Consider the following 13,932-nt stretch of genomic DNA (forward strand, 5'->3'; position numbering starts at 1 on the left):
AACGATCACGTATAGAAAGTAAGAGAAATTTAGGTGGAGTAATTATATTTGGAGCGGTAGAATACACAGTGTGAATCGAGTGTACCTTCAAAGAGTTACGACCGTGGTCCCAGGGATCTCGACCCTTTCCTTACTGGTGAAAGTGTTCCAGTTTTATGTTTGCCTCGTAACTCCGGAATAATTTAACAAGGAAACAAGTATTGTCGTTATTTATTACGTATAAATATTATCAAAATTATAATATTTATTTCGAAAGTAAAAAAAAGGAAGGAAAAAGAAATGAAAAAAAAAGAAAATGAAAAGAAAAGAAAAGAAAAGAAAAGAAAAGAACTTATCACTTTTGGTACATTTACGAACTAACACGTACGTCTTATTCAAAACTCTTTTGCTTCGTTCGTTTTCACCCGCACACACATCCACAAAGGCGCGCGCAACAAGCTAGCCAGACTTTCTTGTGTTACTTACGTACTTACGCGTGCGTGCGCGCGTACCTAACCGAGCAACATCGACGTCGACGACGTAATTTCTCCTTCGCCATTGTTACTCCAAACGATCTCTCGCAATCGTCCTCTCTCCCCTCTTGTGACATACGCTAATCATTCATCCCGGGCGCTCGTTACGTCGCGTGGTGGAACGAACGACCCAAATAATAATTTTTCTATCATTTATTCTTTTCCTGGTTATCCCCAAAAAAGCTTAATATTTCGTATTAATTCCTAATTTCCGAATTTTTCACTCGATACAGGTGATTATTTATCATGAGAGAACGATATTACATCGAGTCAATTATTTTTTTTATTACCTACCCTTTTTTTTATTCGCCTATAATTATAATCGTTTTGATCTTTAATTCAAATCCGACTCGATACTTTATCACTTATCATGACAGCTTGATGTCGACATAATATCAATGATTATGGTAGCTTTATGTCGTATCACACATACCTGCGATTGTCTATATATATATATACGTCAATAATAACTGCATTAAATCAACGAATGATAATTTAAATTTTTGCAGAATTATTAAAGACACGAGAAATGATTTTTTTTCTTTTCTCTTTTTTTTTTTTTTTTTTTTTTTGAATCAAAAGAGACGGAGAAAAACGTAGCGCTCTCTTTGACACGTGTAAGTGCATTTGTGTGCACTACTGCATGCATGCTTCTAACTCGGTACGTGCACACGGGAACACACACGACATGACGACCGGTCCCCACCCACACCCACAATGTGAGATCATTGAGATTACGTAAGTGTCTAGAACGCGGCGTGGACGCGCATAAAAGTATCGTGTAGCAGCGTGCATACCGTCTCTAAACTAGAGCCTTCGGTGGTCGCTGCACGTCTCTTTCTTGCACTTATTAACAATAAAGGATGAACGCTCGAGGATCTCACGATTTATATCAATTTATCAAACGCGTCCTCTTCTCTTTCACCGGAACAACGATCAAAATTCTAAACTTGTCTTGAATACTTCGATATACGTATACGTCGTATTTTTCGTAGCATCTCATTTATTTAAAAAAATAAAAATCTTATATCAAGTAAATATTTTATTTATTTATATATCTGCATCAATTGATTTTATTAGAAAATTATTTCGACAGATTTAGACTTTTAAATATAATTTTTTTATTAATTGATCCGGCTACTTAGAGAAACGTTAATTAAAGATGAAAAATACTCCAAGAAAATTTCTACGAAGCAGTTAGATAACGAGCAAGAATGAAAGAAACATTCTGGCCCTTTCCACTCTTCTTATCTACTCTCTTTATCAGAAAAATATGTACATGTGTAGGCGTGTGCGATTAGTTTGTAAGGTTGGTACGTAAAACTATCGCGTAAGTGTATTGAACGCACAAATGTTTTCTTCAAAGAAAAGTAGTTTACACTGTTTGCATTATTTTTACCGAGGCGATCATATTGACGGCTGTCAACTTGAAATATCACACTCACCATAAAACACTGACCGAGGACGAACGTGACGATGCAATTGTAATGGTGTTAATACATAGAAGAGTAACGATTTGATACAGTTGATCGAAACTATAAACGAAACTTTTTTCGATTACCATCCGAATTACAGTCTTTCCAATATGAATACAAATTTTAATCGACATTCGTCTAGAGAAATTTTCAAACGTTTCCAACAAATACGTCCAAGTAATGTCAATTATTTTATAATATTCTTTATAAACGTATTAATGACGAAATATATTAATAAACAATATATTTTATAAAATGAACCATGAGAGTTAGACGACATTAAGATATAAGAAAATGTCAAAAATATCCAGAACGAAATTTATTTTTTTATTTTATCATTACTCGTTCCTGTATTCGTAATGATACATTTGAAAAATTCAATTTCACTTACTGCTTTACTCGATACGTTTATACGGAAAACGACTATGTATATCCAAATATGTATAACATATTCTATTTTTATGGTGATGACTATGAATCATTCGTCCATACGGATTACATATGGTTGTTGTTTATTCGCGCTCGGTTGCTTGTGACTGTATCGCTAAACGACGATTTCCGACGAGTTACATCGGTTTTTTCAAAGCGTTATGCAATTCCGTCGATCCTTCCTATCTCTCCTGCTCTTACCTGCGAATCCTGTTACGGTGACGGTGCAGAGAAAACGTGTGGCAGTCCTCTAGACGACGATTATTAGCGCGGGAATGATGATTTCTCGTGTCCGTATGTCTTCGACGCAGAAACCTTTTTTTCTCTTTACTTTTTTCCTAGATGAGAAAATTTTCTCGTTTCTTCTTATTTCTCGATACGAACGTTTATCGTCGACCACGAAGATTTTAATGACAAAACGACAGGGCTGATCGTGCATGTGGTGTTTTTTACGTGCACTTTAACCTGATCAAAAACAATATCCATATCGAAACTTTATAGATTAGATCGATTATTTACAAGTTTTTCAAATGACACTATCGTTCATAAATTTACTATCGTTTCGTCATTTACATTTTCTTCGAATGTATTTTCAAATAAAATATATTTCGCACATGTACATATGTACGTACATAAATGTTAAATATACAAGTTTCTTATAGTATAATCTCGTTAATTGTTATTGATTATCACTTATTCATTGATATTATAATAAATAGATATCAAACATTTACTTATTTCTATAAAATCTTTTGATCATACAATTTTCGACTCATATCGAATAATATAAGGATTAAACTACCTTCAAATCTACTCATTGAGAACGATGAGATCCCAAGAAATTGAAATCCATTATAGTAAGTGTTTTAGGGTTAACGCAGGAACTCGAGAATGATCCAAGGTTGAGGCACGTAATTGTATCGTCCATTTCACGACGTTGTTGACGAAAGCCTCGTTAGCGCGCGGCTAGCATAGTTGGATAAACGAGTGCGGAATGAATAGAATCGATAATGGCCTTGTAGAATTAATCGATGCACGGCATCGGTAGTTACTATGACAAGCTTAATTAGAATATTTTTTGTCTCTTTCTCTCTTTTTCACTTTTTCCCTATTTTATTTACGTATATCGTTTAACATGAATATCTTTAACATAAAAGACCAAGAAAATGATTTATTTCGGCACATAGCTTAACATAACTAAGAATCGATATACATAAAACGAAGTTATATACGTATACTTATAATGAGTGAGAAAAATATTCATACACCTTGTGAAATCGAATAAATTTTCTTAGACCGAACAAAGAGAGTCCTTCGAATTTTGAATAGATACAAAAAAATTAGAGCGCTATATGAAGTATGTAAAGAATTTATCTAGCACATTGATTTTTTCATATCTATTTAAAAATGCAGATTACATGGCTATATTAAAAAAAAAAAAAAAAAGAAAAAAAAACGAAGAAACAAAAGTACATATATTAAGTATCTTTCGACGTATTAATATTTTTACTATTATTCGGTATTCCCCCAATGAATGTTTGTAAATTACCTTTTCTTTTTTTTTTTTTGTTATTACTTTCTAAAAAAATTGTTATTAGCGATGATTTGCTCGTGATGATTCATAAATTTTTGTTATTCCCTGGGTCGTTAATGACTTATGTAATTAATTCAATGAAACAAAAACGAGATATTGCAGAAGAAAAGAAACAGAATTTAATAGGAGATAGGTATATAATCGATCGCATCTTTAACATTGTTTTCACCTCTGACTCAATTTATTATGAGAGAGGAAAGATTTATCGCGAGAGTAGCGAGACGACGAAACGTAGAGAAGAGAGAAAGAGAAAGAGAAAAGGATAGTAAAACGCATATAGTAGTGGTAATAGGCTTCTCGCGAAGCGGTTGGTCATCGCTCGACGTTCCTCGTTTCCGCCTGACTCATATTATGTGCGTGTGCAAGGCCAAGCCAAAAGCAGTGGTCTTGACTTTATTAAAACGCGCTCGCATCGTTGCCATCAAGAGAGATAGACATAAAAAAAAAAAAAGAAAAAGAAATAAAGAGAGAGTCAAGAGAAGGATGAAGTTCGCCTACGCTTGAAAAGAATATAGATAGGTATCGCATCTGCAAGCTTTTCTTTACTGCATCGAGATCAACGTGCATAAAAAATCGCACATACTATCCGAGTATATAGTAAATATTTCGAGAATTGCATAAGCCAGCGTAATGAAGTGACACAAATGATGTCATGAATGAATGAAGAGAAAAGAGAAAAAAAAAGAAACACAAATGAAAAAATACGAAATAACGAAAGTAACGTGTCGAAAGTATTCTAAAAAAATGATTAAATGGTAGTTACCAAGTTAAAAATAGAAATGTTCAAATTGGAACGTACGCGAATTACTAATTACCTAATTTTATTGGTGACGCTCGCGTTAATCATACCTAAGACGTAACCATAGAAAGTATATACTGTGATAATAAAAACAACGAACTTTAAGCTTTGAACGATAACAAGCCAAAAAATATGCTAGACTGAAAGCATAAGGAATTACAAGTGTAAAGGAAACGAATAATAAATGGAACGGAACTTGATATAAAGAAAATCAAGAACTAAGTGACAACGGGACGATAAGACCGGTATGATGATACAAAATATGTAATGCAAAGTACATCACTTGAGTCAACGATCAGAGTACAACTGATGACTAAATAATAGAGAAAAAGAAAGAGAGAAAGAGAAAGAGAAAGAGAAAGAAAGAGAGGGGAGTTGGAAGAAAAGACATCATTCTTTTGTAGAATGCATGCGAGCGGCGAACGCATGCGGGCAGAGTGTAGGCGTATGTAGATCTTTAAGTAGTGAAAGGTCATCCGTTTTAACAGTCCTAGCAGCTATCGGATTTTTAGCACCTCGATGACTAACCCACGTAGTACATCTCTCTTTCTCTCTATCTATCTACTTATTTATCTATCTATTTATCTATCTATTTATCTTTCTCTTCCTCTCTTTTTCTCTCTATCTTTCTCTGTCTGTCTTTGTCTCACACCTTCTCCTTCTGTCTTTATTATCGATATTATCATCGTATAATTGGCAAACGAGTGAAAATGAGATAACGACGAAAAGATACCTTCTCGAAGAGAGACCGAGGACGGAGAAAGTTGTCGATAATTTAATACTTACGTATGTTGCTTCGATGAGATCCTCGTACGTACTGAAAAGCCTTGGCAGCGATCACAACCACCGATCTTGCGTCTTTGAGGACGAGAATGCCCTTTGAATGATATATCGCGGAGAGAAATACAGGACGTCGTTCATTTGAAAGAGAAAGAGAGAAGGTTAGAGGAATAGAGAGAAACGATCGTTTGTTACGTAAGAGTACGTACGCAGCTCGTCGTGTGTGTGTTTGTATATAAAGGCCATTATGAAGAGAAAAAGAGAGAGAGAGAGAAAGAGAGAGAAAGAAACATTGTTATTTGCGTTGTACGCAACGTACACGTACGTTTATGTTTGTTAGATGAGACAATAAGAAAGAGGGGGAGAGAGAAAGAAATAAACAGAGAGAGAGCGAGAGAGAGAGAGAGAGAAATAACAACATCGGTATAAACCAACGCAATCAAGATTTTTCCGTCTTTAAATCTTTAAAATACTTAAGAAGAACAAAAGGAAAATTAAATGCAACAATGACATTTCGTAAAAAAGGATGTAACGTCCTTGCGAAAGTTTGCTCTTTTTTGCCCGTCGAAAGTCATTCCTTTTCGGCCACATGTACGTGCTAGATCCAATAATAGTTAAGAGAAAAAAGAAAAAGAGAGAGAGAAAGAGAGTGAGAAAAGAAATATCGCGCATGCGCGATACGCGAGCATGCCCTTCGGATTCGCGATGATGGAGCGTCTATTAGAGGAGGCGATTGTTCTTATATCTTATATAATGAATGGATCATGTAACTAGTCGCTTCGCAGACTCGCTTTGTGGAGCGGCCGATGGGGATAGGCGAGTTGAGAGAGAGAGAGAGAGAGAGAGAGAGAGAGAGAGAGAGAGAGAGAGAGAGAGAGAGAAGGATAGAGAGGGAGAGAAAGAGGTCGGGAAAGGGAAAGAGCGCAAATGTGCGCAAGAGAGAGAGAGAGAGAGAGAGAGAGAGAGAGAACATATTCGTTTGCGCACGAACCGAGCCTCTCCACCACGAACGTAGATCGTACCTGTCGCGAGGATGTGTGCACGAACGTACCAGTTAGAGAGAGGAAAGAGAGAGAGAGAGAGAGAGGAGAGAGAAAGAGAGAGGAGAGAGAAAGAGAGACTAGCTCGAGGTGGTGTGTACGTAAGTAAGTACGGCTGAAAAGGCTTTTTACTTTCTGGCCTTGAACGAAATGTATCCGGTGACTCGACGTCGTCGTTGAATTTAATCGCTCGCCAAGAGTACGTACATATGTATGTATATACGTAAGTACGTATATATGTGTATGCGTATAACTCTAGTCATGACGTATCCCCTGCGCCATAATTTTCTTTCCTTTTTTCCTTTTCTTCTCGGCTAGAAGCTTTTCTTTTTCTTTCACCCGCGTCCCTCCGCAGAAAGAACGAGAGAGAGAGAGAGAGAGAGAGAGAGAGAGAGAGAGAGAGAGAGAGAGAGAGAGAGAGAGAGAGAAAGGCACGCAATACTGGCACAGATTTGTCGTCTTATCGCGGGTGCGTTCGTCGAAACGAATCAACGATAGAAGCCGGACGAGGCCTCGTCCGCGAGCGGGTAACGCGACACCATGACGTTCGAATTTTCATATCTCCCGCGCGCGGTTTTCAGGACAACTATGCGGCCGGATTATGTTACGATTTCTCGAAGGCCTTACGTAAAACTGTCGATAAAAGACGACAACGACGACGACGACGACGACGACGGTATGTACTATATATGTGCATGTGCAATGTGCATATATGTCTCTATTGATGTATTTTTCTATGTATATATGTATATTGTATTATATGAATGTCTATAGAAATAGAGAGAGAGAGAGAGAGAGAGAATTAGAGAAGAGTGAACGCGACTTACCAACCCGATGAAAGAACGCACGTATCTTTTCAGTGTACTTGGCACTATTCTAGAAACGCTCCTATGCAAATTAGTGTCCTGTCCAAACGAGTTCTCCGCGCATTGGTAAATATTATTATTTGAGCGGTTTTAATCTGGATCACGGGCTTAATGTTAGAATTACGAATGACAACATTTCGAAAAAGAGAGAAAAAGATATATATATATATATATATATATCACCTTGTAACCTTTCGCGCGTTACCTCGTAACGAGAGCTTTCATATATCTACGATCTTTCGAACCATTGAGAACCGATCGGATGTAAAAAAAAAAGCAAAAATAGTTTCGCTCGGTTCGTTGATCTCGTAAGACGTTTTCTTCGAAATTTCTCGTTTCTTCGTAAACCGATTGAAAAACACATCGAGGTCGCATATAATTTCGTCTATCTCTTACCTTTGAAGTAATACTTACTGCACACGATGCCCTTTAATAACGATTAAGCTGAAAAAACTTTGACATTTCCCATATAAAAACGAACAGTTGTATACATTAGCATGCGTCTCTAGGACGTGTTAATACCGTCGTACAAATGAGTAAATGAAATCAAACGAAGATAGGCAAACGTATGCAAATGAAATTCTACGAAGGAATGCCGACTTACGTCGCGACGTTTTTCACACGTAGTACGCAATTTATACACTATTTATTTCAATTGTAAGTACGACTATAAGAGAGTATAAAAGACATTAGAACGAAAAGATAAATCGTGGGCCGATCGTAAACGGATTCCGCTTCCTCTTTGCACAATCGCGAACGCGCTGGCGCACGAGCGACGGTAACCGTGCATTATTTCTTTCATAACTATAGCGATTAGATTCGTTTCGACGGATTTGGCGTTATCCTTCCGTTCGAAAGGATCTCAATTTATTTCTACGACTCGCGAGAGGGAAGAGAGATTTTGAAACAACAAAAAAAAAAGTGGAGGAGGAAGAAGCGAGAAGAGAAAGAAAACAGAAGAGAAGGAGAAAGAGAAAGAGACGAGAGAGAGAAAGAAGGAGAGAGAGAGAGAGAGAGAGAGAGTGAGAGTACGTCACAGTCGACGGAGCGGTCGCGAAAGGGAGAGCGTGAGAGACCAGGTGGAAAATGGTGATTCGAAATCAAGGAAAGGTGTGAGTCACTGGTTTCACGTGGTGTCACAACCCTGTGTGCCCCTCGGTTAAGCAGTACGCTTTTTCGTTTCCGCAAAGAAACTCGAGAACGACTCGAAAGTAAACGAAATCCGCGCTTCTTTTCGGCTTACTATACATACATGCATACAAAGGTACAAAGATACATACAAAGATTCGTATCTATCGAATGTACCAATCGAATTGCCATGTTTTTATGATCTCGCTATAAGATACATCTCGTGACATGGAATTCCATGATCAACCAAACATACTTCGAAATCTTTCTTTATCGATTTTCGAAGAAGGACAAGACGTTTCAATGTTCGAAAATCATTTGAGACCAACAGCTTGGCATGGACCATGATAAATGACGCTTTCATCGTCGATAGACTGTGACGAAGCGAGCTGATCTTCCTTCTTTCGCGGTCGAAGGCTCAATTTTTTTCTTCTTCGGTCGGAGGAGTCTTTTGCTTGCGGTAAGGCAAGGATCGAATCACGAAACGTATTCGTACGACGCTCTTCTAGCGATGGAGGAGGATGGGGAGGTGAAAGGGGAGGAGGAGAAGGAAGAGAGGAGAAGGAAGTAGGAGCGATCTCGCTCGATGAAGAGAGACCGCGAAACGCGCGCCTATTCGGACTGGCAAAACGTAATTGGGCCCACAAAAAATGGAGCGGAAACGGCCGGGCCCCATTACCAGCCCCGGTAACGAGTTCTCTCTTTCTTTTTCTCTTTCTCTCTCTCTCTCTCTCTCTCTCTCTCTCTCTCTCTCTCTCTTTCTCTCTCTTTCTCTCTCTCTCTCTCTTTCTCTCTCTTTTTCTGGGCCTCTCTCTTTCCCTCAGTCTCTCCATCGTTGCTCAATCCGCGGCTGGTTCGCGCTCGTGCGCGCACTCGAACCGCCTCGCCTTAATCAGTACCGTCACGATTTGTGTTCTCTTTCACGACGAACTCGCAAACCTACTCCTGTCATTTTCGACAGTCGATTGTAAACAAAAATTGGACCATTCCCGTCGAAACTACTATCCGTTCGAACGACTCGATCGAGAAATATCGTCGAAAATTCATTTTTCGAGACTTATTCCATTCCTCGGTAAAATCACTTAATCGATGATTCGTTTTTAATTTGATTACACTCGTTAGCGTCCTGTAATTAAGAGGATAAATCCTTATCTTTCGAAGAGTAATATCTACTTTCTTCCCACTCCCGCTCCCTTCATTCATCGAATTTTTACGAGAATAATTTTTTCAACCGGGTATACGTGTTCGTAGATCAAATAAAAATCTAGTGTTACTTTAGAAAATATCTTAATAAAAAGTGATAGGAAGTGTACTTAACTATGAATTAAAATCGTATTACTTATGGAATTAGATTAGTTGAAATTTATCGTACGATTAAGGATAAAATGCGATGATATAACGGCCTCGATCGAACGAGTTTTCCCTTTTCGAAGAAATCGACGAGAGAATGTGAAAGAGGAAATAGGGGAGGAGTAGTAGGGGAAGAATGGACAATTGGATTTTCACCGACGATGCATCGGAACTTTGAAATATCCTTTTTTTTCACTTTATAACAACGTATGTTGCATCTCCGGACGCTCTCCCTCCCCTCCTATTTCCCTCGCCAGAACCTTTCCGCCCTTGTATGTCTCGCACTTTAATTTTCAGCCTCGACATTTGCGTAACCCAGTTTCGCTATTGTTCGATTCAATGGTAGATCGTAACGTCCGCCATCCGAATAGGAGATTATAATGCTCGCCTATACACGGTACGCATCACATTGCGCACATTAACGTGTGCGCGTCAGTGTACGTATGTACAATCCTCTTTCTCTTTCTCTCCTTTAACAATCAACACAGTGGACTCTGATCAATCATTTGAATGGACTTTGTAATGTTTACATTGCGTTTTTAGCGACCTCATTTTTCTACCAATTTAAAAGTTTTATATCAACTTGTTTATTTTAATGTTTTTTATTCGATCGAACTCCATTTTTTCTTTTGCTTTATTTTTATATACTTAACACCTTCTCTCGTTATAATTATTTCTAAATTGTAACATATGTGTGTGTGTGTGTGTGTGTGTGTGTGTGTGTGTGTGTGTGTGTTGAATAATTTCGTATATCTTGAATTACAAACAAAGCGATGAAAGAAGAGAAGTTACAACGCGTGATCGTTGTTCTTCATTAATAATAAATTTCATTGATGAGATCATTTTCTCTTTCATTAATCTTTAAACGCGTTAGTTATGGATATCGTTCGAATAAAAAGAAAATTAACGCAAACGATAAATGACGAAAATGTGATAAACTCTTGTAGCCATAAACAGCCACGGTAAATTTGAGGGGATTCACGAATTCATGTCGACTACTTTCTCCTCTTTACTTATCTCCTCTTCTCTGACCTCGCGAACCTCTTCATTGTCGTGCGTTTTCGCTTTCGTTGTTCGTCGAACCGGTCTTGGTGTCTCCTTTTAACATACCTATCGCAATATGAATGCTTTCCAAATTTCATTATCGTTTTAAATAATTAATCTTTGTTGTTCAAACAATGTAAAAAAGAATAAACAGAATAATGATAAACGATGTTAATTTCGAATAAAACAATCGTAATGCATAAATAAGTTCCCGTTTTCATGAAAAAACAGTAAGTAAAACTTTAATTTACACGGACAAAATAAAAAAAAAAGCAAATAAATAAAAAATAAAGAGTGAGAGAATAGAGATTAATTAGAAAAAAAAAGACATAAAATCATTCATATTTCCCGCATTATGAGTACTTGCCATTGATCGTCAAGGTAGAGATTCCAAGATAAAAGGTTTGCTCGATCGATCGTTACCGACACAGTGGTAGACTATGTAGCACGATTAAAACGAGATTGTAGATCTAAAACTAGAGTCAGATACATGGAGAGAAGAAAAAAGAAAGATCGAAATACAGAGAGAGAGAGAGAGAGAGAGAGAAAGAGAGAATGGGATAGAGAAACCGGGATAGAAACTAATAGAGATAGAAAGAACTGGTTGTATCGATCGAACGAAGTAGCACCGCAGGGTAGCAGCACCTGCAGAGAAGCACCTTGGCCGGTAAAAGTGGTGAGCTGCTAAGTTGACTCTTCCATTTTCCCCACTTCTCAGCTTTATCGCTATCTGGCCCTCCCCACTCTAATATAATCACAGGTCTCCGTAATCCCTACCAACGAGCAATACGGCACGAGACCCCGCCCGGCGAGTCTTCAAGGCCCAAATAGAAGAAGAAAGAAGAACGTAAACGTAAAGACTCTCTCTCTCTCTCTCTCTCTCTCTCTCTCTCTCTCTCTCTCTTTCTCCTTTTCTTCCTTTCTTATTCTCTCACTCTCCGGAGCACACGCGCGCGCGAGCGCTTGCGCACGTTCGTAATCCAGCCGGTCGGGCAGCGATTGACCCTGAACTTCGGGCTGCGCTAGCCTACAACGGAGCAAGCACTAGCAAGCAGGCAACGAGTCAAACAGCAGCACCGAGCGAGGAACGATTTCCTTATTCAGCGATTTTCTTAGTAACGGCCTGTCGAGACATTACGTATGCGAACGGCTATGCAATGTCGCCGTGTCGTACCGTGTCTTTCTTATCTCGAATCTTCCTTTCTTTCCTTTTTTCTCTCAGTCATCTTGAATCATCGTAAACGAGGTTGCAACTAATGTCCTTGCATGGTAGAGAAGTCTACCGTTTTGGATTCAAGAGAAGAGGGGAAGAGAAAGAGGGGGAGGGAAGCAGGGTGGGGGATACTATGGTTTGTGTGTAAATCAACTTTCTTCGTAAGGATGACACTTGATTCTTTTGAGAATCCAAGGAAAATCCATCGGAATTGCAAATATTTCCTTTGCGAAAGATCGTCGATGACGAGCAAGATTTTCACCCTTGTTTCTTACTTTTCTCGAATGATTTTTGATGAAATACATATTTGCATTCGGGCTTTGATAGATCAAATCGATTATCGTATGCGTTCGTAATTAAAAAATACTGTGAATTAAATGCAATTATCGTTTATCTTTCATCATATCATTGATAGATCGATTAAAAGAAGCGATAATTTTGCTTCGTTAGACTTTTCGATCCAAACAGGAAGTTTAGCGAGAGTGGGATTTCCAACGATAAACAGGCAGGTTTATTAATCATTTGGTTAGTTTGTGTCGCATTAATTGCGCTATCATGAATACCAGACAAATTTTTATTGCCATCTATCTATGGATAAGCGACCATCTAACTGTAATGTTTCTCATAATCTCTAACGAATGTTGTGCCAAGTTATCGTACGGGCAATACAAGCTAGCCGGTTATTTCCAATCACGATTAACCAAAGATGGTAGTACAAGATTTTGTTTGTTTTTTTACAGACGATGTATACTGACGGTCTCCTAACGCTCCATTATGGAAAGCACCCAGCGACCTTGGCCGCAGAGGTCGGGGCCTGGTACAATGGAGACCGTCATGTAGATGTGACACTGGCATGCGACGACGGTTCCGTCGTCAGGGCCCATCGTGTCGTTTTGGCGGCAGCTAGTCCCCTTTTGGCTAATCTTTTACGAAATCCCGCCTTGGATCACGTGGTCCATTTCTCTGGGGTCAGGAAGGCCCAGCTCAATCATCTTCTCGAGTTTATCTACAACGGAGAGGCTCTTATACCCGTAAAAAATGTTTCTTCTTTTCTCTTAAACCGTTTTTCTATCCGAACAAGTTTATTTAACAAAAACGTATGACCCATTACAGTCGACAGAGCTTATACCATTGAGAGAACTCTTCGAACTACTTCAAATCAACTCGGAACTTTTCGAGCCCAACCTAGCACAGACCTCTAGTAATTCTGATCCTGAAAGGATACCCACTCCTCAACCTTCCGAGGATCAAGAAAGTTCTAGTTACGAATCCAAATACGACAGCAGGTGAGTTAACTTTATCGATGTCGATGGATAACGATCATGATAGAAATCGTTTCGGGAAATTATCTAAACGTTTCTACGTTTCAGACAAACGAGTAATCCTGCTGATTGTTGTTCGGTACTAATTAAAACCGAGGATTGCGAAGAGGAGCCGGAAGTAGACGTGGAAGGTGTCGAAGGTGAAGGTTTGCTCGCGGAAACAAGAGAAGGTAGCATAGAACCGCCAAGAAGAAGGGATAGTTCGGATCCTGTGAACCTCAGTTTAAATTCCGGAGCGTCTACGATGAGTGAAAGTTCTCACGACATAGTACATAGGTAAATTTTCTTGTCCTATGTAAGAAGTACGTTAAAAAAGGAAAACAAAAAAAACGATGAAATCGTAAAGATGATTAATAAAAACTTTTTAACGATACGTCTAG

At 38.5% G+C, this 13,932-nt stretch overlaps 1 protein-coding gene across 2 annotated transcripts in view; it reads left to right on the top strand.

Moving 5' to 3' along the window:
• The window catches only part of LOC122630770 (transcription factor Ken), a 30,834-nt gene that overhangs the window by 13,185 nt on the left and 3,717 nt on the right, over positions 1 to 13,932 (top strand). For both annotated transcript variants that reach the window (XM_043815644.1, XM_043815645.1), the window contains exons 2-4: positions 12,971 to 13,261; positions 13,344 to 13,516; positions 13,601 to 13,828. In XM_043815644.1, the coding sequence (XP_043671579.1) occupies positions 12,974 to 13,261; positions 13,344 to 13,516; positions 13,601 to 13,828 (689 nt within the window). In that variant the 5' untranslated portion in view covers positions 12,971 to 12,973. The remainder of the gene's footprint in view (positions 1 to 12,970; positions 13,262 to 13,343; positions 13,517 to 13,600; positions 13,829 to 13,932) is intronic.

The sequence above is a fragment of the Vespula pensylvanica genome, chromosome 7 (genome assembly GCF_014466175.1).
Source record: "Vespula pensylvanica isolate Volc-1 chromosome 7, ASM1446617v1, whole genome shotgun sequence".
Taxonomy (NCBI): domain Eukaryota; kingdom Metazoa; phylum Arthropoda; class Insecta; order Hymenoptera; family Vespidae; genus Vespula; species Vespula pensylvanica.